Source organism: Carassius auratus, chromosome 45 (assembly GCF_003368295.1).
Source record: "Carassius auratus strain Wakin chromosome 45, ASM336829v1, whole genome shotgun sequence".
Taxonomy (NCBI): domain Eukaryota; kingdom Metazoa; phylum Chordata; class Actinopteri; order Cypriniformes; family Cyprinidae; genus Carassius; species Carassius auratus.
Window position 1 is genome coordinate 6,911,761 of NC_039287.1, and position 25,353 is coordinate 6,937,113.

At 38.6% G+C, this 25,353-nt stretch overlaps 1 protein-coding gene across 1 annotated transcript; it reads left to right on the forward strand.

Moving 5' to 3' along the window:
- Window positions 1–1,092: 1,092 nt before the first annotated feature.
- On the forward strand, window positions 1,093–25,300 carry LOC113063058 (dynamin-2-like). The gene is made up of 15 exons (XM_026233217.1): window positions 1,093–1,383; window positions 8,231–8,304; window positions 9,410–9,559; window positions 11,678–11,881; window positions 12,007–12,105; window positions 13,074–13,234; window positions 13,366–13,508; window positions 13,701–13,836; window positions 13,942–14,009; window positions 14,517–14,655; window positions 15,516–15,602; window positions 15,756–15,826; window positions 15,925–15,976; window positions 20,005–20,118; window positions 24,998–25,300. Exons 1-15 carry the CDS (start codon window positions 1,223–1,225, stop codon window positions 25,175–25,177), a joined length of 1,839 nt encoding a protein of 612 aa, XP_026089002.1. The 5' UTR covers window positions 1,093–1,222; the 3' UTR covers window positions 25,178–25,300.
- Window positions 25,301–25,353: the final 53 nt, after the last annotated feature.

The window sequence follows — 25,353 nt, forward strand, 5'->3', positions numbered from 1 at the left end:
TCTGTTGAGAAGTGTTTTATAGTCATATATCAGTTATGTTCAGGTAATGTAAGGTTTTAGGAAGTCTTTACTCACTGACAGAAATATAAATGAACTGTACTCTTGTATAGTGAAATGCGCTGTAGAATTTATACAGAAGCAACCTATCTGGCAACCCTGTGTGTAGTGTTATTTTTACCTGGTGAGTCTATTGTACTGAAATGAGGGTGGATGTCCCCTACAGTGTCATGAACTGAGGGGTGGCGGCCGGGCCATAAAAACAAACTAAATGATAAACATAGCAGCTAGCTACTATAGAAGTACATAACTATCTTAGTTTGATATTAAAGTATGGAAACAATTCTAAATATAGAATTTAGCTTTGTTTATACCTGTTTGTTTTGATTTTGTGTGTGTGTGTGCTGCTTCGTATCCTTCTGTGTGTTTGGTGTTAAAATATCACAGTTTTTTTTACTTAATTTAAAGGTCCTTTGGAACGCTAATTTAATTTATACTGATGTGATTTCATAATTTTTTTTACTTTCATTGAATTGAACTGAGTCGTAAGAGTAACCAGTCGGATTAGAGGTTTGTGTTTGTACATATTATAATATGAAGATCCACCTGCTGCTGTGGTTGAAACGCGCTGCCCCGCGCGTCACTTCTTACTTTATCAAACTTCAGATATTTAATATTTTTGTACCTCATACGTTTGTGTGCCATAAATAATAATAATAATAATAATAATAAACATTTTTTATAGAATTTTTAATGTACCTCCAGATTCTTAAGAGAGGAGCGGAGTCTGAGCGTGCACGCGCAAGCGCACTCAACGAGCGGACAGTTGTCTGTCAGGTTTCGACCACAAGTTGAGTTCAGGAGTTAACGAGTGGTTATAACACTCTTGACTTCCACTGGAGATAGTTCATGTGGTTTCTTTATATGTCGCATTGTAAGTTAATTGCGCGCCTGTCAGGACCAAACGTTCAGAACTCACTTCAGGTGATTTAACTGCCTGCGGTAACGGTTTACAGACGTTGTTAGTATGTTCTTTATGTATACTTAGTAATTAAAAGAAGAAGAAAAAAAACGTATTTTGAAGTTACACCGTATAATTTTTTAATCAGAATAGTATGTCTAGGGAAGAAAAAAAGTTGGCATGATGTTTCTCAATTTCAGTTTTTTTTAATATAGCAAAGCAGAATTGTCCGGTCGCGCGCCGGATCCTCACCGCTCCGTATCCATGGGGAACCGGGGGATGGAGGAGCTGATCCCGCTGGTGAACCGGCTGCAGGACGTCTTCAGTGCCATCGGACAGAGCTGTGACCTGGACCTGCCGCAGATCGCAGTGGTCGGGGGTCAGAGCGCAGGCAAAAGCTCCGTCCTGGAAAATTTCGTGGGCAGGTGGGTTATGAGACCGTCATAGCTGCGCGCTACAGTTGTTTATTATAATTAATAGTTCAGTTTAACATATCAGATTAGCGAAGATGTTATACATGTAATGAGTATTGGTCAAACCATGTGTTTTAGCCTAACGTTACCTGATTGGTAGATATCGGGGTGACTGAAGGCTTGTGTCAGAATTCTATCATTGCGTGGCCACGTGCACATGATGGTGATAAACTGATTAATCAGCTCGTGATGTTCAGTCGAGTCACTTCTCTGCAGAGACACTGAACTGTATCGCTGAAGCAGGTGCAGATGTTCTCATTTTAGCCGGGAGCAGTCACTACCTCTTCCTCCGTCTGTCTAATGGCCCGCCAAGCCACTGTCCGTGATCTATGCAGAATCTGAAGATTTTCTTAGTTTTCTCTGGACTATATGGATCATTAAAACAAGCTGGCAACTAATTTTTCAAAGACCCCCCCCCCCCCCCCCCCCCAACCCCCTGTATCTGATTGGTCCCTTAATAGATGTGACAGATTTTCCCATGGTTTAGATTTGTTAAGGGACGCCATTTCAAATGTCACTTTTTTATCTCTTGAGATAAAACTGCCTGATGTACTATAAAAGCCTCTGTAACTTTCCAAACTCAAGACAAGATTCATAAATGATTCATTTGAAGCAGTGCTCTGCTCTGATTTGTCAGATGGCCTAGTCCTTTGTGATTGGTCTATTATCCACTTTTAAACCCTAAAAATGGCAAGATCATAAAGAGACATCAGAAAATTAATTTATTGCTATTTTTCATCTTAATGGGACACAAATAATACAACTTGATCATTTTTTTTTTCAAAACATGACTTTTAATATTTATTTTAATGTTTGTACCCCACAGTATACATTGCCAGTTTGGGGGTATATACATTAACTGTAAATAGAACAGATATTACAGATATTTGAGAATGGAGATATTTCCTGATATATTAAGCATGTTTGGAATTGTTTTGAATAAAAAGGACATAGGCAGGCATTATGTATTAGCCCGTGATATATAGCCATCATGGAACTGAGACTGGGATTACTGACAAGTCGTTTAGGCTGTTCAGTGTCATCTAAATACATTTATTTATTGTGTACTGTCAGCTTCACAATTTTGCAGATCATTTACATTCACAGACTACACTGCATGAAAGGTAACAGTTGAGAGTTTAAAATTACAGTTTAAAATGTTGGGTCACTGCTAGTGTCATGCTGTACAATTTGAGCAATGCTTGAGCAGGGCTATATTCTGTATTCTCAAGCCATACGATAGGAAGACCAGTCCACAATTTAAGTTACTTTTCACTGGAAATCATGCCTCTCTAGTTAAAATGTGCAGTGGGGACTGATTTAAGGACTCCAACACAAATTTATGAAAATAAGGTGACTAAGAAGGACCAGTTAGTCCTGTCTGATGTCACTCATCCATTGTGGAATGGAGTGGAATAATTTATTCAGTAGAATGAACTTCAATTGTGCAGTAATTTGATGGCCTATTTAGAAGTCATGCACAGGAAATAATGAGTATCCATAGCAATGAGTATGAATGGAGGAGAGCCGTGCACCCTCAGCCATCTGCTATCTCAGGATCACTACCAGTCAGTGGAACACCAGAGATGCCTGGAGAAATGGTTTAGTGAAATTAGATCTCACTGTGAGAGGGAGCATAGTCCTTGGGTTTAGAACAATAAGTAGTTGATTTTTACATGGCCAGTAGAAGACATTTAAAAATTAAAAGATCAAATTTAGCTGAAGGGTTTGGAATCTTTCTTTATAAAGAACTTCCCAGTTTCTCACTCTGGTTTACATTACATTTGCATTTAAAAAAAATGGAAAACTGTATTTATCTTGGCATAGTTTGAATAATACCAGTTCTGTACTTGGAAATGACATATTGTGAGCCTCAAGCAACATTGTTTCCTCCTTATGTAAATCTTGCATGCAAAAGACCACAAAAGATAGGCAATTCAGAACATAACACCGACTGTGTCAACATTTCAACATTTGCATACACCCGCCCATATTCTATGTCAGCTGCCAGCCGAACCTGCACAGCCAAATCATCAGAAGTTCTGCAGCTATTGTGAAGAAACAAGTGAGGATAATAGCGAAAACAAACACTCTACAAGCTTAAAACAAAAAAAGTGACATACAGCCAAGTATAGTGACCCATACTCAGAATTTGTGAAATGCTGTGGTGCCCAGGGAGCAGTTTGGGGTTCGATGCCTTGCTCAAGGGAACCTAAGTCGTGGTATTGCCATCTGGAGACTCGAACCCACAACTCTAGGGTTAGGAATCATACTCTCTAAGCACTAGGCCGCAAATTCCCCTGTTATCTATAATTAAGATATTATACATAACATAAAATACATCAGTAATACCCCCTTGTGATTTTTTAAATAGCTTGGACTAGTTTTGAAAAAGGCAGTTGCTAGCAATGGGCCTAATAGAGCTATAAGAGTTTATCATCACACCGAACAGGTAAACTACTCAGTAGTCTGCTTTTATAGCCTCATTATGTTTATAATATGCTCTTGCAAACTATTCTAAAATGTTTTTAAAGGGGGGGTGAAATGCTCGTTTACACTCAATATCCTGTTAATCTTGAGTACCTATAGAGTAGTACTGCATCCTTCATAACTCCAAAAAGTCTTTATTTTTATTATATTTATAAGAGAAAGATAGTCTGTACCGATTTTTCCCGGAAAAACACGAGCGCCTAGAGGCGTGACGTGTGGGCGGAGCTAAAGAATCACGAGCGCCAGTAGGCTTTTGAGTTGAGAGCATGTGGAAGCTGTGACACAGATCCAGAGGCTGAAATTTAACAAGAGCAGCATCAGCAAAGTCGGTATGCTATGTGGTATGTACTGAAACTGTATATATTTGCTTAGCGGTTTTGGAAAATGACTAAGTTCCACTTTATGTCGTCTTTTTTTCTTTTCTTTTAAGATGTAACGTTACATGTGGAAAGTGCAGTTTGATGACAACATCGCATGTTGTTTACTTGATGTGCTTACAGGCTGATAGCTAAGTTAACAACACAAAGATATTTGAAGCAGTTTTACTCACCGCATGTGGTTCCAACACACAATCGTGACCCTTTTTCATTGGGACTGCATTATCCTTAAGAAATAAACGATGTGCAATCCGAAATGCAGGGAACAAACAAAAACACTTGCACAACTCCGTTGATGCTCTGCAAAAATAAACTCCATCCACTGGTCCCTTAATGCTGTTTCTCTTTTGGTAATCTGTGCAGGGTTGTCTTGCCCTGGCAACCAAAAACACACTTCTTTTGTGACTTTTTGCGACGCTCTCGCTCTGATCAGGCTGTGCTCAGCCTCTCAGTGCTCTGCTATACGGGAGCGCGTGCTCTTCCGGCAGAAGAGCGCGCACTTAGGGCCCATATAAGGAAATTCCGCTCCATCTAACGTCACACAGAGCCATACTCGAAAAAAACTTTCCGAAACTTGTGACAAACCGGAAGAGGTTTTTTTTGGAACAAAAATACTCCTTCAAACGTACAACTTAATTTTTGAAACTTTGTCCATGTTTAGCATGGGAATCCAACTCTTTAACAGTGTAAAAAACTCAGTATGCATGAAATAGCATTTCACCCCCCCTTTAAGAGTTTTTAAGAGTTGTTGGAAGTAAAGTGATTGTGACACCAAAGTCATGCAACCGTGGTGTAGTTCATTTATACCTAAATACATGTCTTCTTCTTCTGATGCATGACCTTGGACACATCATCAGTGTTGTTTCCAGGAGTCACTGGGTGTTTTGGGTCTTACAACAGACACCCTCGTCCTGGCGACCCAACCAAGGCTGATCAGACCCCGGCCTGTGTCCAAGTGGCATTCTGCTACCCCCACTGCTCTCCCCTCTTCATCCAGAGCCATCTGGAAGCTTTTTCTGCTGCTTTCATGTTGTTACTAGGGCCGGGACTCGATTAAAAAAATTAATCTAATTAATTAGAGGCTTTGTAATTAATTAATCGAAATTAATCGCATTTTAATCGCATATAAATATTTGACCTGAGAACAGTGAGAAGTACATTTTTTTCTCATTTTTTAATGAGTGAATACATAAGCTTAAGCAACAAAATATTATTGTTTATTTTTGTTCAACCAAGTCTAGCAGACCAGTGCAATTTTTGCCATTAAATGTAGCAATAGCATATTTAGAAACAATTGTGAAATAGTACATTTCAGAAATTCAGGAAACTTATAGGTGCTGGAACCTTCTGTAAAGTGTTTAAGTAAAACACAATACTGTCAGTTACGTTCAGAACATTGGAAACACTGACTATTAGAAAACATCTCTCTGTTGCTTCAGAGGCCATAACATACTAAGTCCAACTCTCAATAACCTTGGCCAAAACAATAAAGAGTTCAACATAAACTGTTGCACCAACAAAAATAATACATAGTTCAACATAAAGTGTAAAGTCCACGCTAGCTGCTATATGTTTTGCGTTGAGGTGATACTTGAAGCTCGATGTGCTGCGGTGATATGCGAACGCTAGTTGGTGCTTCAGTATAATCGGTCCGCCGAAACTCATCCAGTAAGAAACGTTCCGCGGTGCAAAAATAAGTTATTAAAAATGCGGGATTTTTTTTTTCTGAAATTAATTAATCTTAGTTAACGCGTTATTTTTGGTGTAATTAATTAATCTCAATTAACGCGTTAAAGTCCCAGCCCTAGTTGTTACCTATGGCTCTTTTTCGGTTTACACCTACTATGCCCAGCATGCTGTAGGCCTTGTTCAGGAACTGACTGGCAAACCCCCTGCTGCCCACCTCTATTGGCATACACCTGGTCCTCCATCCATTACTCTGACAATTCTTGGTATTTCTCCCTCTTTCTCTCTTTAGCCTCCCCAATTCTCTCCTCCCAGAGCACTGTCAGCTCCAACAAGATCAGTTGTTTTGTGGCCTCATAGACCAACATGATGATTTGGACTGGGTGATATGTGTTGAAATTTTCAGCTGCCTTTCCAGGTCAACTGTCATTACCCAGTCCCAGGCTGTGGTGAGTAAACCTCCAGAGCAATTTTTCAATGCTTTCTCTGACTTTTGTCCTTCCCTGATGAAGTGAATGGCCTTGGGTGCAACTTGGGTGTGTCGCTTGTCCTTGGTCCCCTTACTGATTGCCTTAGCGATAGTTTTGAGGACCAGGTCGTGGCTCCATCGATATCGGGCCTCACCCAGCGCCTTGGAGCAGCTGTTTAGGATGTGTTCTAATGTCCCTACTTTGGAACAAAAGCTTGCACCTCCTCTTGGTACCAGCCTCTGCCTCTCCTTTTGATGGCAGAGTCATATCGGGTCGCTCTTAGGCTCCGAAGGATGGCTTTGTGCTTCAGCCAAGATTCTGCTTGCTGGACTGCCTCGGCTGCCCTGCACTTCATTCCTGTCCTCACAACTCCTCCCTGAAAGAGCTAAAAGGGAGCCGGAGCTTGTTAGTTTTCTCATATAGCCCAATGTTACTTAGGCTACGTGGTAGACCCAGCCATCTACGTAGATAGCTGCTCACCTTTTGCTCAAAACCTTCTAGCAGAGTCATGGGGACCTCATAGATAAGCAGAGGTCAGAGGATTCTTGGGAGGATTCCATGCTGGGAGACCCAGGCCTTGAACCTTCTAGGGAGCCCAAACTTATCAACTGGTTGTATTGATTGTATTTAGGCTTCAAAATTCATAAAAAAAGTTGTTTAAATGTAACAATTATCATGATGAAGAAAACTTGTGTAGTAATCATAAACATTTGTTGGTCTTAGAGCTTATTTTCTGCAATGATCGGAAAGCCAGAGGAAAAGTCGTATTGGATTTTTGTTGAGGGAAACAGGGTAATGCTACACTCGGGTTATCATACAAAATACATAATTACTGCAGCACTTTACACCATGGATGGTTTTACCTGCACCCTGCTCCTCTCCCTGGAAGCCTTCAACTAGGTCTAATCCAGTGGGACTTCTCTCTATTTTGGGCAGTAGTTCTGTTTTAGATCTGTGCACACCCTATTTCCACCTTCATCTTTATCATCCATTATCATCCATTGTCATCCATGTGTTCATCTCAAGTCTGGGATTTATGGAAAACACATTTGTCCATGGAAAAGTCAAACGTTTCTCGTCATTGTGCTTTTGCCTCTTTCAAAATTTATTGGATTTATTGGATAAAGAACAAAAATCTAAGACAAACAGGCCCACACCATTGAATCAAACAGAAGCTAACAATCAGAAATATGATTGTGTTTACTTCAATTTGGTGTAATCAACCTAGAATAGTTTTTTTTTTTTTTTTTAGATATCCCTGCACTTCAAACAGGGGTGGGGGTATTTTAACATCACCTGTAAAAATATCAGTGATCCAGCTGCAGTTCCTCTACTGGACTGTTTTATTTATAGACTGTACTTATGTCCTCTGCATATGCATGGAGAAAATGAACTGGTTTTGGATTATGAATTCACTACTTTATGATTATGTAAAGCTAGACTGTCTCACAACTCATTTGTAAATGTACAGGCCAGTTCAAGTTGTGTATAAACGTGCCATAAATATCAGAGTATGAGGGTCATGAAGGGTGGGACGAGGTTTGTATTTTCACTGTAAGACTGGACCAGTCCAAGTATGCATTGACAGTCTCTGGCACTGTGCCTCAGACAGGGATAGTGTCAGTGTATCATATGAGGCAAGTTATATGTGCAGGTTTTTATTTATCTTTATATATTTTTATTTTGTTAGAAGCAGAGTTTTACTTTGGCATGCATATGGATTCGATTTTATTATGTATAATTTCTTTGACATGATGGTCAATGTTATTCTTTCAGAGATTTCCTGCCAAGAGGCTCTGGAATTGTTACAAGGAGACCGCTTGTACTTCAGCTCATCAGTTCAACTTCAGGTATAAATGATACACACAAACAAATATTTTAGTTGTAGTATGCAATTAGAGATCAGGTAACCAATCATTGACTATGTTCGGAATAGTTTGATATAATTGGGTATATGTATGCATTTATTTAAACACTAAATTGGATTAAAAAATATATTTTTTAAATAGATTCCACTCCCTGTATTGAATTTACCACTGAATGGTCTCATGTGACAACAGTGAAGGATACTACTTTTTGGTTGGACTTTTACTACAGACCTAGACAAAGTATAATAACCAACAAACAATCCAAAATTTAAAACATAATAACACAATAAAAACACACACATTCAAAAAATAACAATTTAACCAATTGTGTAAACTAAATAAAATAATGATCACAAAGCCAGTTGAAAGCAACATTCATTTTATTCCATTTAAGGCTTTAAAATTATGTTGTTAAATCCGTCCATAACTCCTTTTACTGAAAATGGTGACTACCCAAAAGCTGATTTACATCTTATTAAGTTAATATTACTAAGTACACTTCTCTTACTATGATCATGAATACATTATATATATATATATATATATATATATATATATATATATATATATATATATATATATATATATATATATATATATATAATACCATGTCATTGACTTCTATCCATTATACTCCGGGCTGTTTATATAGAGACAGTGTTGGTGTAGTAACAGACTGAGGAATTTGTCTACAAATAGTCACAATATACAAAGAAAAACGAAACACCTTGCATACAGAGACTTCTTATCTTCTTGGATATATTAGGATTAATTATACAAAAGTTGCTAATCCATTATTCCACCTACCTTTTTCTATTTGATTTAAGTCAATCAAGTCGCTTTTGGTAATAATATTCTGCACAGGTTAGCATCTAACCCATCCAATATCATGTGGCATATGGAGGATGTACACTGAACACTAGAGGACAGTGTCTCCTGTGTTGAGATTAGAAGCAGGCCGTGTATGGAGAGTGGAGAATTGTCAGATCTTTGAAATGCATGAATTACAAACCATTGAGCTGTCAGTTCCCTTAAGGGCTATCATTTTCTGCTCTCTCTAATTCATACTTTCCATTCTCCATCGCAGAGCATGCCGAGTTTCTGCACTGTAAAGGAAAGAGGTTTACAGACTTTGATGATGTTCGACAGGAGATCAAAGCAGAGACGGACAGAGTCACAGGAACAAATAAGGGCATATCCTCCATTCCCATCAACCTTTGTATCTGCTCTCAAAATGGTATTATTGTCAGAAAACAAGTGATTCACTTTAGATACATTAATGCTCATATGCTCACAAAGGCTGCATTCATCCTTTTATAATCAACCCTCTATCCACACTTTGGCAATTGAATCGCCATTGGATAGTACATTTTTAAGTTTACTCACCAGACTATGTTGGCTGTATGTCACATCACCTTTTTTTTTTTTTTAATGGCACAGTTTTTAAATATCTGAAAGTACACTCTTAACATCAGTCAATCAAGCATTATTATAGGATAATCAGTTATTATTTAATGATAGAACTGTAGTAATTAGAATTCAAACTTGATAACAATGTATTAATGCATATTAGTCATTTTAACTGAACTGACTGGTGGTGGTGCTTTTTGGTCATTCTGTGTTTCTGTAAAAAAAATTGGGAAAAAACGAATAAAAATAATTATAAGTTAATGATACGAATTATACTAATAAGCACTAAGGATGAATGAGCTGCTGGATTCATGAATATTAATCAGGTTGTGTGCGTTCGCTTAAAGTTCTTAAACTGAGGAATTCCAAAGGAACGCTGTTATTTTGACAAGAAAATACAACAAAGAATATTGTTTACATGTAGCGTGTAAATTCTCTCTCTCTCTCTCTCTGCGTATGCGTGAGAGAAAGTGACGGCAGTATGCGTGCCTTAACACTAGAGTTTGTTAAGTCAAATAGGTGTTCTTTTGCGTCCATTCAGATGAACTGAAAAAATTCACAGATCATTTCAAGGAGTGTTCGGCGAGTGAAAATATTTGTGCTAAATTTATACTTAGCCTCCAACTCACACAACTGGTGAATAAAATCTGAGAATTGATTAGCCATTAGCTAATATTAGACATAATTTAGTCGCCAGAGTGAAGATTTTGTCACATATGCGAGTGATTTAGGGTACTTTCACAACTCTAGTTCAGTTCATTTGGTCCGGACCAAGGGCAAACAATTATACATTGTAGCATTTTTAGCTTTTTTGGTTCCTTTTCACACCACACTGATTGCTGATTAAGAGGAAAAGCCAGCAAACAACACAAAGACAACACAACTATGGAGAGACGACTGCGCGGGCTGGTTTTGTCCCTGGCCATAATCTATAACATTGTTTGTATACACCACAATATGCAAAAAATACATTTCTATAATGAAGCGCGGATGCGGCTTGGAAACAACGTTTTAATGGACTGCAAACGGCGAGCGGGCCTCGCTCATAACTTCAAGTGTAGGCGGGCTTTAATTCTTCTTAACTCTGACATGCTCATGGTCATCTGACCAAATTTCTATGAGCCTCCTCACCTCCTCACTACTCCCAAGTTTGTCCACGAGCTGCCATGCTAAAGTGCAAACTGTCAATAAACACTTCCTCATCCCTTAATGCACAGCGCAGCTGACTATGGCAGCTGGTTAAATACAAAAAGCAACTTTTTGCAGTTGGGTCTGTTCGAGGTCGGATCACTTTCTCACCAAAAACGAACCGCTCCAGAGTTCGTTTGAAAGCGTACCGAGACCACCTCTCCCAGCAGGTCTCGGTACACTTGTTTGGTCCGCTTTTGGTGCACACCCGAGTGCGATTGCTGCTTTCACACCTGCCCAAACGAACAGCACCAAAGGGGGAAACAAACTCTGGTACGATTCAACCGAACTAAATGAGGCAGGTGTGAAAGCACCCTTACTCGCAATGTAGAGGGTTGAAATTTAATCTAGTCCTGTGATGTCACATTGAATTTTCAGCAGCTGATTTGATGCTTAAGAAACATTTCCTACTAATGGTAATAATGCTTATGCTTAGTATTTTTGTTTAAACCATGATTTTTTATTATGGATACTTTGATGAAAGAAATGTTACCATAAAACTATTTTTTTTTTAACCAAAATCTTTTGTAACATTATAAATGCCTTTTTTTGTAACTTTAGCTAAATTTTGTGTTTTCTTACTGATTTCTTAAAAAGCTAAAACCAAAACAAACAAATGATAGTGAAGGTGTATTTGCTCTCCTTTAAATCTTGTTTATGCCTCGGAGAGATCTCATTTAGATTTTTTCCGCTTTCTATAAGTGTCTCTGACCAAATATTTGTGTCTGTCTTTGTTTTTCACTTTTTCTTTCCGTAGTTTTGAACCTCACTTTGATAGATCTTCCAGGCATCACTAAAGTGCCAGTGGGAGATCAGCCCCCTGACATTGAATACCAGATCAGAGACATGATCATGCAGTTCATCTGCAGAGAGAATTGTCTCATCCTTGCTGTCACACCCGCTAATGTGAATCTGGCTAACTCTGATGCACTTAAACTGGCCAAAGATGTGGATCCACAGGGTGAGTGGGAAAGAGTGATTAGGGTTCATATCTGTCCTCAGTTATATCCCCTCTTAGCAAACTGACATCATCATAATGTCTTTCTTTCTTCTTTTTCTTCCTGATTTGCTTGATCTACCTTTCAGGCCATCGCACCATCGGTGTGATCACTAAGCTGGATCTGATGGACAAGGGCACAGATGTCAGGGACGTGCTGGAGAACAGGTTACTGCCACTACGCAGAGGTACAGCGCTCATGTAGAAATGTGCTGTCAGCAGAGGCCCAGTACAGTTTGGTCTAGACCTGGGCCACTGCCAAGCAAGTCTGCTGCAGGCTATAGGGGCTAAAACAGGGCCAGGTGCAGAGTCTTCATGCTTCCTGTTACTGCCTTAATGCATTAGACACACAGAAGTCCAGCCGTGGAGAAGGGTTAAGACACTCAAGAAATCTTATTTATACAGATCCCATACAGATTTACTTCTAGTTGTAGGACATTGACTTTTCACAGTTGGGAGCTGAGTGTCCTTTCAGGCATCTCTATGCTTTTTAACCAATGCATTTAGATTACTTTTCCAGTCATTTATAATTTATTGGAGAAGGTTTAAGGATAAGGAATATGATCGTGAAGATTTAGCATCTTTTAAAGATTGTTTTGTCTAAATCTTCCTGCTAAAGGTGCTGTATGTCAGATTTTGACTCTACGGAAGCATAATTATTTAAGATATTTAAAAAAATGTTTATCTGGAAAACAATGCTACAGTCATTTATTCTCCTTTGGAAATGTGCATTCCGGGCCGGAATGACGGTCTTTGTTTTGGTTTTTGAAACCCACCCACTGCCAGTTTACCCAATTATATTTTGGCACCCCGGGTTGCCAGTTGGTGGAAAACACAGCATGTTTAACTTCATTCTTCATCAAGTGCACTCTTTCTATTTGCGTCGTCAATCTGGCAACCTGTGTGGTCAAGTCTAAGGAGAAGGGGTGGTTAAAAAAACCCTCTCCAATATTTTGAATTTGGATTTCAATACCTAATTTAAAAATGTGACATTATTATTGTCAGAGAATAATTGTAAGAAATGTAAAAAAATATTAAAGCAACTGTATGTAAGTTTGTACACCCTATTTCTAATAGGGCTTCAATATATATATAAAAATATATATCTGAAAAAGAAATTCCTCTATTTATTTCTGTTTCCCTGTTGTGACTACAGGTTATGTTGGTGTGGTAAACCGTAGTCAGAAAGACATTGAGGGAAAAAAGGACATCAGTGCAGCTCTGGCTGCAGAAAGACGGTTCTTCAAGTCACATCCTGCGTATAGACACATGGCAGACTGCATGGGCACTCTGTACTTACAGAGGCTCCTCAACCAGGTGACAAGAGAATGATACCATACAGAATATGTCTGAGATACATAGTAGCGCACAGATTAAAAATGGTAAATTATACTTTGAATGATATTTCTTCACTTTTTTAACTCCTAAACGCCTCTCCATCTTCCTAGCAACTTACCAATCACATTCGTGACACATTACCTGCATTACGCAGTCGACTACAGGGTCAGCTTCTGGCACTGGATAAAGAGGCAGAGGAGTACAAGTGCTTGAACGCAGATGACCCCTCGCGAAAAAACAAGGCCTTAATAAAGTGGGTTCACATAAACACGCTCTAATTCAGATAGTAAATAAACATGCACAGAAAAACACAAACACGCTAGTCTTAACCTTTTTGCAAATAAACAAGGCTTTTGTTTACAGCCCAAGCAACAAACACATTGCAGATAAGATCAGAACTTAAGATGCCACACACACAAGCACATGATGTTGCTTTGTTGTCCAGGCTGATACATCACTTTGGGTTGGATTTTGAGAAGCGGATCAAGGGATCTGGGGATCAGGTGGACACAGTGGAGCTTTCAGGAGGAGCCAAAATCAACCGCATCTTTCATGAGCGTTTACCCTTGGAGCTGGTTAAGGTGATTTGTTAAAGATGAACTGATCATTGTTATTTACTTAAACGCCATTCAGAGCTCGGAAATCAGAGCTAATGCGGATTTCCTGTTCACATACTGCTACATCAGATGGAGTTTGATGAGAAAGAAATACGCAGGGAGATCGGTTACGCCATTAAAAATATCCATGGCATCAGGTACGTCACAGATATTTATCGGCTGATTTAAAAGGGCACTCAGTCACTTTCATCGTGTTGGCCGTTATGGCAGTCGTCTTAAAAAGAAGTTCACCCAGAAATGAAAATTCTACTCACCCTCAGGTTGTTCCAAACCTGTATAATTTTCTTTCAGCTGTTAAACGCAAAAGAAGATACTTTGAAGAATGTTGGTATCCGAACAGTTGACGGTAGCCATTGACATCCAAAGTAAGGAATATCTTCTTTTGTGTTCAGCGAAAGAAAGAAACACATACAAGTGGAAGAAGTGTAGGATGAGAGTAAATGATGATATCATTTCTTTTTTTGGGTGAACTATCCCTTTAAACTGTTTGCCAGTCTTATAAGAAAATACTATTTATATTTTCATACAAAGAGCTTCTCTGGATTGTCTTCCTCTACTTCGTCTTCTCTTTTTACGTACTACAAAATATATTCAGCTTAGATGTTAATTCCCTGTACTACATTTTCTCCGCTCTTGCTGTCCAGGACAGGCCTGTTCACACCTGACATGGCCTTTGAAGCCATAGTGAAGAAGCAGATTGTGAAGCTTAAAGGGCCGTGTCTCAAGTGTGTAGACATGGTGATTCAGGAGCTCATCAACACAGTACAACAGTGTACCAACAAGGTACAACATCCTCTTATACATCCTTTTATGAGTGAATGGACATACACAGACAGACATAAGTCAAAGAGTTTAATATAATTTTAAAAAAGTATATAAAATGTTTCAATTAAAGTCGAAGTGATCTTATTTTACTTTAAAAGTTAGCTAAAACAATCTTTAATTAGCACTATGGCTATCAGTTAACATGTTCCAATAGTTTGCACAACCAAAGGGATATCAGGGGGAAAAGGAAAGTCAACCGAGAACCGTTTCAAATGATTCAGTCCGATTTTGGGAACAGGTTCACCCGGTACTCGTTCACGAACCGGACCACACTACTTACTTCTTCTGGAGGTGCAGCTGGATCATGGACCGTGTTTACTGATCCATCCTTGAGTTTGAACTTTTTAGCAAAACCTGCCTTGAATTTTCCCTCATTCAGAGAGCAGTCTGGAGAAAATGATTTGTGCAGACACAAACGTATTTAGGTAGATAGAGAATGCGCATTCCCTTGTATTCCCAAGTAATTCACTGCGTCTTCAGCGGCTCAGGTGTCAAGAGTAAATGACGACTGCTATGTTCATTATTACATCCAACAACAAAACACCTCAATCGCTTAGGAGCCATTCTTGTCAAAAGCTCCGGTGTCGAAACAATGGCGGAACAAATATAAGTCTATTTTTCTTCCGATGTCCCCTTTTATCACTTTAGATACTACAGGACTTTAAGTACATTAGTGCACATTCAAAACAATTAAGTGCGCTTCTTTTTCAAGGCACAAAAATAATTAAAAAAGGAACAAAAAGACAGGGAACCTGAATTAAGAATGTAATGTGGTAATGTTTTTAGACTTTTTTTTCTAACTTTTTTTTTTTTCACAGTTAAAGCCCTTTCCAAAACTATGGGAGGAGACGGAGAGGATAGTGACCACACACATTCGGGAACGAGAGAGTCAAGCTAAAGACCAGGTCAGACCAACACTTACACACAATCTTTCGAATGAATCACTCTTTTTTTAGGAAGGGTTTTAGTTGAAAAGAACTTTATTAGCAGTTTGATTACAACTTATTGATTTATGTTGTATCTTGTTGTGCATATTCGTGTCTTTGTTCACTGAACAGGTTTTACTCTCACTAGAGATCCAGCTCTCTTACATCAACACAAACCATGAAGATTTCATTGGGTTTGCAAAGTAAGTATTTAACAACAAATGACTGGCATAAATAAAACACGTTTAAGAACATGACATGACATGACAAAATTTACCCCCATTTACACTTTTCCTTTCAGCGCTCAACAGAAAAGCAGTCAAACGAGTAAGAATCCTTCAGCAGGGAAGCAGGTGAGTCACAGTGTTTTATGAGCTGATGATATGAACCTGGTATTTATCAGAAAGCATCACCTAGCAAGGTTTGGACAGTCCTGAGTCTTTTCTAGAAGGAAGTCTCTTTTCTGCTCAAACTCTCTTACTCTTTTGGTCATCTGTCTCACATCAGAATAATATTTCAGTGTTTAGCATTGGAGTTTGATCAATGTCACTGATGAAATGTGCTCTTACTGATTATTAAAAGCACTAAGCCTAGTAAGAGCTCAAAAATGGCTGCCCACTTTTAGTGGCCTGTCTTTCTTATTCTTTATCTCTATTTGACTGAGCAGTTTTTGAGTGCCTTGCAAATTAATTGCATTTCTTCTGATACATGATAAGTTACTGTGCCCCCTTCCCCTCCTCTCCCCTCTCTGCTGAATGTGATCGATTTCGAAAGTGAAAGCGATAGCAGAAAAAACAGCATGCATAGAAAATCGATTGCATGCTGTAGTGAGCGGCAGCAGCTGCACGCGATTGCAGATTGCACGCTTCCCACCAATGGACGATCTGCATGGGGAGATCTTTGCCCTTACACAAAATTGCCAATTGCAGGAATTTCTATTGAAATGACTGCTAAATAATGGTAAATGTTGCCACACATTTAAAAACCTAATTGTGGTGCTCCAGAGGATTTTAAAAGGTTTATATAAGGGGTGTCCATTTCTGTTCCTGCAATTCCTGTAAATAAACACAACTGATTCAGCTAATCAAGCTCTTCAGATTCACTCAAGATTTAGTTTTGGAGCTGGTTGGAGCTAAACTCCACAGGATTTTGAGACTCTGAATAGCATTTTATTTCCCTCCTGCTGCACCATTAAGGTGATCTTAATGGGTCTAAGGACAAACATTTCAGTCTATTCTGTGTTGAGTTGCTCATTCTTAGCTTCAGTGTCCATTTTAAATGATTTTTAAGGTTCAGTCATTTAAACAATTCAAGCCTATTTGAATTAATCTCTAGGTAAACTACCATTGAAATGTTTGGCCTGAATAATTATGAAATATCTGTTAAATTGTACAAACATTTCTTCTTCTTAGTAGTTGTAGTAGCGGTATTAGTATTATTGTTTTTACCATATTTTAAAATGGTTCTTACCAACCCACAATGTCTGAATGTTAGTTTGTGTCAAAAAATGCATATACTGTACTATACTATTCTATGCACTTATAATGGCAGTCTATAAAGCAACTGGAATAAATGTTAAAACGATTTAGTGTTTGTAGTGTTGGTGATATAACATTTCACAAAGTTGAAGGAATAACTGTGCAGTGGCAGCGTGCCAGGAGTGTGTTTTTCAAGCACTACACTTCCCTAAAGACTACTCAATCAGTGAAGATACACAACAGTCCAAGCCATGACTCATTGGAACTTTGAACTGTTAGTCTGAATCCTGATTTTTTACATTAAAAAAGTTTGAAGAAATCCTGAACCCTGTTCTAAAACCTTACTCTATTAAATACCTGCCTCATTTATCCCACTTTTCATCATGTTAATGCCTCTGAATGACTGTACTTTAATTCTGTTCTCATAATGAATCATCTGTGAATGAACCTCCTTATAGTTTGCAGCCCTGTAAGTACAGTACATGAGTGAACAAAGTTGTGTGTATGTGGGCTCTAAGTCATGTACTTTTTTATTATCATTTTGTACTGCTATCTGAGATTTTTACATAAAAAACATCATATTTTAGCATTAATAGGCTATTTTCTGTCCTGTTTTGACCCTCCTTATCAGAATGCTGTTTGAATAGGCACAGCGGACTGTAGACTCAGAAGTAAATGCCCACTGCTATGATGCTATGGCTAACACATTCTTCAAAGATGGACGCTGCTGTGATTTAGGTCAAAAACTCGTATATACTCAGTCATTATCAAACGATCTGTAATAACAGACAAAGCATTAGTGACCACATAAAAAAAAAAAAAAAACCTTACTCACACCACTGTGTGGTGGGATACATAGTCACTGTTTGGAACGTTACTTTAAAAAAGTAATTAGTTATAGTTACTCACTACTTGTTCCAAAAAGTAACTGAGTTAGTAACTGAATTACTCTATAATAAAAGTAACTCGTTACCAGGGAAAGTAACTATTTGCGTTACTGTAAAACCGTTTTCACAAGTCAGTTGAAATGAGTAGAACAGACAGGTGTTCGTACATAACTTTCAATATTTATTGCACGTCAACAGACAGCAAGAGTTTTATCCTGCACTTCAAGTATTATCTTTGTAGGAAAAGTTTTTTTGGCCACTAGCTTTGTAGATGCGTGTCACACATTACATGTACACATTACATGCACGATCTTGCCTTTGACCACAATTAATTTGAAGTAGCGCTTATATCTCCACCTTGAAAATGCCAACTTTTCATCTGATTGCTCCTGACTCAGCATTTCTGCTGCTGCTGCGAATCTCTGTGTAGCTGTTGCCTGTGTGTGTGTGTGTGTGTGTGTGTGTGTGTGTTTGGCGGCATGTGTGTAAACACACTGGCTCTGATTGGCTATCATGAAACACATGACTCTGCCTTAGCCAATCACAACCGCTTATCTCGTCATTAACTCACCTGCTCACTCGCTGTGTGAGCCAGGGATGCGTTCGGATTGCATAGTTTATTAAATCAATGCATAGTAACGCACCACATTTAACGTTCAGTAACATTAACAGCGTTGTAACGACGGGAAAAGTAATTCGTTAGATTACCCCGTTACTGAAAAAATAACGTTGTTACCTAACGCCGTTCTTTTAAACGCTGTTATTCCAAACACTGTACATATATATTATAGACAGCATCATCTTTTAATTCTCTGAAAATCCTGCAAAGAATTGTGATTTTTTTTTTTTTTTTTTTTTTTTACTGAATCCACTGTAAAATGGAGTAAACGAAGAAACAAGTTCTTACTGACGCGGTTTGGATCTTCATTAAAAATAAAGTTCATCCACTCTTTCCTAATGATAGGATCAGAAGGAAGGCAATGCAAAGACTGTATTTTTCCACAACTTGGCACCGAACAGCATCTTGTTGTCTTTGGAGCCATCTATATCATTTTATTTCTGTATAGAAATGCGTTTGTGGGCGGGGCTAAACAGGCAGTGATGTAGAAGCAGGTGTTGATCTTCTTGTGTGGAGGCCGTGTTTAGCTACACTATTATGTCATAGAGTGGCGCATTCCACAAGCTGTCGTTTTGGCAGATTGGCTTCAATATAAGCTGTTTTTAAACTAAAAAGAGAAAGTTTTGAGTTTGAAACTCACAGGATATTTTTATAGTACAATGACCTCTGTCAAACGATCAAGGGCATTTTGATTTCTCAGTTCATGAGCACCTTAAAAACAGCTTGGAATCTCAAACTTCTCTTTGATCATAATCCATTTGGCCTGCGTGTTTGTGTATGCATGAGTGTGTGATCACAATTTCAGATTTTGAACAAAATGGTGGACGCTGCAAACTTGATCGGTTCAGTCACAAAATAAAGAAAATGTTTTTGTTTTATTCTTTTTTTTTTTTTTTTGGAGGTTAAATTGGAACATTAGCTTAATAAAAATGTACTGAAGAAGTTTTATTGTATATTATCAGAATATTGTATCCACTGACCATATGTATGATGGAGAAGTTCATTATGGTGGTTTTCAATTTCTTTGTAATAAAAACTTTACTTTTTTAATATGAAATCAGTATTATTCTGCAATTTTGAGAAGAACAGTTCATACTCATTACTAAACAACAACTGTTCATAATGTTGTTAAACTGAATGAATGACACAGAGGATAAAACTATTTTGAAAGTCTTTATCAGCCTAAATCTGTCAGAAATTTATCCAACGTCTTCTAGCTTTTAGGTATCTATCTATCTATCTATCTATCTATCTATCTATCTATCTATCTATCTATCTATCTATCTATCTATCTATCTATCTATCTATCTATTCTTCTATCTAAATAATATGAATGCAATATTCATATTATGACATATCTGACTTTTGATTTGACATATCTGACTTTTGCCTCTCAGGTGATTCGCAAGGGCTGGTTAACCATCAACAACATCAGTCTGATCAAGGGAGGGGCCAAGGAGTACTGGTTCATGCTCACCACAGAGAGTCTGTCCTGGTTTAAAGATGATGAGGTGAGTAACTTAATCAGAGAATTAAATGTGCTCTTTCATTCATTTAATGAGTTTATGATCATGGGAAAATACATTTTTCAGTGCGCTGCTTAAAGTTCCCTGTCAGGCTGTGGTTGAATTCATTGGCCGGTCTCTGTGTCAGTCACACTGTGTTGCCTGTCAGGCGGGCTGCCATCTGTCTGCCTGTCTGTGCCTGCTGTACAGGTGCAGGAAGTTCTGCACAGCAAGTGTAGACAGGCAGACAGACAACGCTCTCAGTCAACGGCAGCGCAGCCTGCTTCTCCCAAACCGGAAGCCGGAAGCAAAGGGGCAAGAGAGAGGACAAAAATGATGTGTTACTAAAATACAAACACGCATGCCCTCTAAATATGTTGTAAACATTTCTATTTACATCATTGCATTTAACATACATTTCATGCTCTTACACCATATAACAATTTTGTTAAGATAAATCAGTAGTTGTCTTATGAGATTTAAAAATGATAAAGAAAATGCATAATACTTATAACCAAGACAGTCATTTAAATAAGTAACTCATTGCTAGAATATAAAACTCTTTTCACTTATATTTAACTCTTTCATTTTTCATTTAGCTGAATCCCTCTTTTCCTCCTTTGCTCCTTATTTTACTTGCTCTTTTTTCCTGGCATACCCCCGCCATCTCTCTTTGTCCATTGGGAATTAAGGCATTTGGTCTGGATCACCCTGACATAGCTGGAAGCCCACCAAGTCAAACACACACACACACACACACACACACACATGGATATTGATATACACAAAATCTTAAACACACACAGACGCAGACACACTTATGCTTACCAGTCGTCCTCACTCCCAAATGTATGCGCCTATATAAGCAAACACTTATTTTAATGAATTCTGAAACCCCCTCAACACTTCAAACAGAGGAATTCATATAAACACAAGTATATTTTTCTAAATGTCACACACCTTCAGGCTCAAAATATTCCGATGCAAACGCATATTAACTCTGAATTATAAACTCTACTGGTATTTAGATTAATGTGTGTTTAAATAATTGGCTTCCTTTAAAACTAGCATTGAATTTTAGATGGGGTTTTAAATATTACTGGCTGGCTTTACGGTTTTCTATATGTCCATCGCTTTCCCTCTCTATCTTCTGTACTTTCTCTTCATTTCATTCTGTCTCTGTGGTTGGCAGTCTCACTGGGGCTATACACATTCCTGGGTGGAAAATTGTGAGACTCTGTCCAAACACCATCCAGCCTAGAGTCCCAGAGCCTGCCGAAAGAGAGACAGAAGAGAGGAGAGAGGAAGAGATACAGCCCCTCACTCCTTGCAGCAGATCACATTGCATTCTCGCACATTCTGTATGAACATACACACATTCTCGTATTAAGCGGATCACATCTTTACCCTTAAACACTTTCAGATGTTCCCTTGCTTTCTCTAAATCTGTCCCGGTTCTGATGGCGTTCATAGGCCGAGACTGCTGGTTTGGGTTAATCAGCGCCCAACACTAAACAGACACGCATTCCTGCAGTCTTCCTTCTCTTTCTTTCTGAGACGAGCTGCGTGAGGGAAAACAGATGACTTGAGCATTCGGCGTAATCACTTTCTTTTCACTTCATGTCTGTGTCTCACGGCAAGTTAAAATGCATGCATGCAACGATCATGGTGAGATCTAGAAAAATCGCTACTGGAAACCTATGAAGGCCTTCTTCTGCACATCTCAAAACTAGCCGGACACCTGAAGCTTTTATATAAGCCATATGTGTGCACAGCTCATCCTGAATACATCTGCGCTTAAACACATACACAGCGTTAATGATTACAGTTTTCTTGTAATACAGTTCAAATGCTAAGCTTAGCTACTCATAATGTGGCTGATGTTACGTAAATGTTTTGTGGATGATCATCTATTCGAAATTCAAGCAGCCAATCATTGCGGAACCTCTTCTTGTGTCATTACCACCAACTTTGAGTCCACAGAGACATGCAGTATCACCACCACCGGTGTAAATTAAAAAACCAAACACAGCCGACTTTTCACCTACAGTCGTTGGGTTTGTGTGTGTTTTTGCTCGAGTTTGCGTCGGTTCTCCAGTGATGTGAGTCCATGCACAGTCTAACCAATGTGCAGACTACTGTACACCAGTATGATCCTGAACAGGTAGTCTGAACACTGGGATGACGGAGCAGGAGATAGTTCCAGCTCTCCATCTCACTCTTTTTCTCTCTTTTCATCTCTTTTTCTTTATCTGCTTCAGTCCTTCACAGGAGGTGGTAGAAGAGGCAAAATAGACAGGACAGAAATAGACTCCATTGCTTCTATCTCATTCTCAGTTGGGATAACACCAATGTAGAGAACGGAGAGAGACGCTCCAGATGTCCGTTTACCCGTACTCGACTCTCAGTTCCATCTCGTCACCGGCTGCTGTTTTCCGGCGTTGGTTTGCTGTATCCAGCCTTGACGTGGCACATTTGCTCCCACAGCCGCCTATCTGGCAGGACGTTCATGGAAGGCATAGCAAAAAAGAGGGAATGAGGAGTCAAGGAAGGACGGACGGAGAGACAGAGAGAGAGAGAGAGAGAGAGAAGAGAGGGAGGGACCCCACTGGCCATATAAGGGTTGATGGGACCCTTGGGGAATAAGCTTTTTTGGAGTGGTCCGTTGTTTCTCAATTCCTCTCTTTCTTTCAATCTTCTGGTTCGACTCTCTTCTATCCACTCCTGTCTTTCTCCCTCCGTCCTTTCTCAGTCCTCCCAGCCATTCTCTGGACTTCCCTGGCCAATCTCTCTCTCTCTTCCTCACTCGCTCTCTCACTAAAGCGGTACCAGATGTTGTATTCTGAACGCCAGCCTGTCATTTCTAACTTTTTTTCAACCTCTAAAAACTCAGGCAGGAAGTGGGCCCCTCTGGAATGAAAAAAGAGAAAGTTTTTGAGGGGAGCAAAAAAAAGGAGGGGTGCAAGGAGTCAAGGAGGACAAGGAGAGATAGTGTAGTTGAAGTTTGAAGGAATAGTTTCCCGAAAATTACAAGTTCTGTCATTGTCTGCTTACCCTCATTCTTACAAGACCATATGACGTTGTTGTTTTTTTTTTGTTGACTAGTTGTTGCACAAGTCCTTGTCGCACATTGATAGTTGACGCAAAGGAGCATAAAAGTGCCCCATATAACGAAAAGTGTGCATTATTCCAAGTCTTCTAAAGACGTCTAAAGTTCTAAAATCTCGTAAAAAAAAAACAACGTATATAAATAATTTGAAAAATTATTACAGTTTAATGTAACAGTTTTCTATTTTAACAGATTTTAAAAAAGCAATTTATTCATGTGAAGCAAAGCTGAATTTTCAGCATCATTACTCTTTTCAATCTTCAGTGTCCTTCAGAAATCATTCTGATATGCTTATTTGATGTTTAACTAACATCTCTGATCATCAGACTTATTTACAAAACAGCATTTATTTGAAATTGAAATCTTTTGTAAGATAGAAAATTTTTTCCACTTTTGATCAGTTGCATTATTGCTGAAGAAAAGTATAAAATTTCAGGATGGCATCAAAAATCATTCTGTATGGCTTCAAAAGATTCATGGACCACTTTAATGATATCTTTTTGTTCTTTTTGATGCTTGTCAACTCTGGTTTCCGTGAACTATTGTTGTATGGCAAGAATATGTAATGATTTTTCAAAAATGTCTGCTTTGTGTTTGGAACGACATTAGGGTATGACGATAGATTTTTTTTCTTTTTTTTTGGTTGAACTGTTCCTTAAAGTCAGAAAACAATCGGGTTATTGAACATTGCTTGTTGATTTGCAGAAAATACTCTGTTCCAAGAAAGTCCCTATGCAGTCTGTCAGACTCAATCACTGATAGCGGCATCATTCGGCTCTCTCTTCCCCTTCTGTTTTTCATTTTTACTTTTTTTAGAGTGTTTCCCCTCACACTTTCATCCCTTGTTCTTCTCTTTTTCTCCCACATCTCCGTTCAGTTATTTGCAATGTAATCCAAGCCGTTTCCTGAGACCCCAGCCCCTCCTGTACAGACAGAGGGAGGAGAGAGGTGGAGGGGGGAGAGCTCTTTTTCTTTCTTTCTTTTTTCTTTTTTTCCAGATGAAATGTTGTGTTTTAGAGCCTTGGTCCGAATAATGACTTCCACATGTGGGCCCTCGCTCTCTATCTCTCAATTCCTCATGCTTTTTCCTTCTTTATTTCTCAATCCTTTACTCAAAGAGTGAAAACTTGTGGCATCTCTCATGCACATGTTTTTTTGTTTTGTCCTGGGCCTGAAGCCATCCTGAGGAGGATCACATGGATCTAAAGTGGATTCTTTTTTTGTTTCTACACTTGGTTTTCTTCCTCGTAGTCATCTTCCCTAGTTCACACCATTTTAGTATCTGGTTATAGAGATAGTCTATAGAGATACTCAGCCAAAAATGTAAAATTAATGTCATTATTTAGTCGCCCTGATGTTGTTCCAAGCCTATATCATATTCTTTCTTCTGTGAAACACAAAAGAAGAATTTGCTGCCCTCTTTTTTAAGCAATTGCAATGATCAGGGATTGAAGCATTCAAGGATCAAATGGATGCATAACACATAAAAGTTTCATAATAGTGATCCATATAACTTGTGTGCTACTGTGTGTTCCACTGGAGCTTTCTGGAGCCAAAGTAAAACCTAAACATCCAACCTTGTTCTCCTTTCTTCTTCAAATAATGATTCTAAAAGGAGTTTTGCATTAATTCAAAAGTAGAACCATTTGGTGCTATGAAAATGTCTTTATTGGCTGTTTCTCAAAACGTTGCCATGTTTGAATGCTAAAAAAGGATCCCAGACATGCTGTCAGTTCATTAAGACATAAGATGTCCATTGTCTGTCTAATTTTCTAGGAAAAAGAGAAGAAATGCATGCTTCCTCTGGACAACCTGAAGGTGCGAGACATAGAAAAGGGCTTCTTGTCCAGCAAACATGTCTTTGCCATCTTTAACACAGAGCAGAGGTCAGTTATACCACCTACACACACTTCAGAAGAGAGAACGCTTTTTCAGAGAATGTTTTTTCAACTTTAAAATGATGTAAAGATCAAACACTTTACATCAGTACACACCATATGAAGTAGATTTATAATGTAGATGCAGCTAAAGAAGAATTCAACCCTCTGAATGACCTGTGTGTGTGTGTGTGTGTGTGTGTGTGTGTGTGTGTGTGCATGTTTTTGTGACATATCAGGACACAACTCTGTATA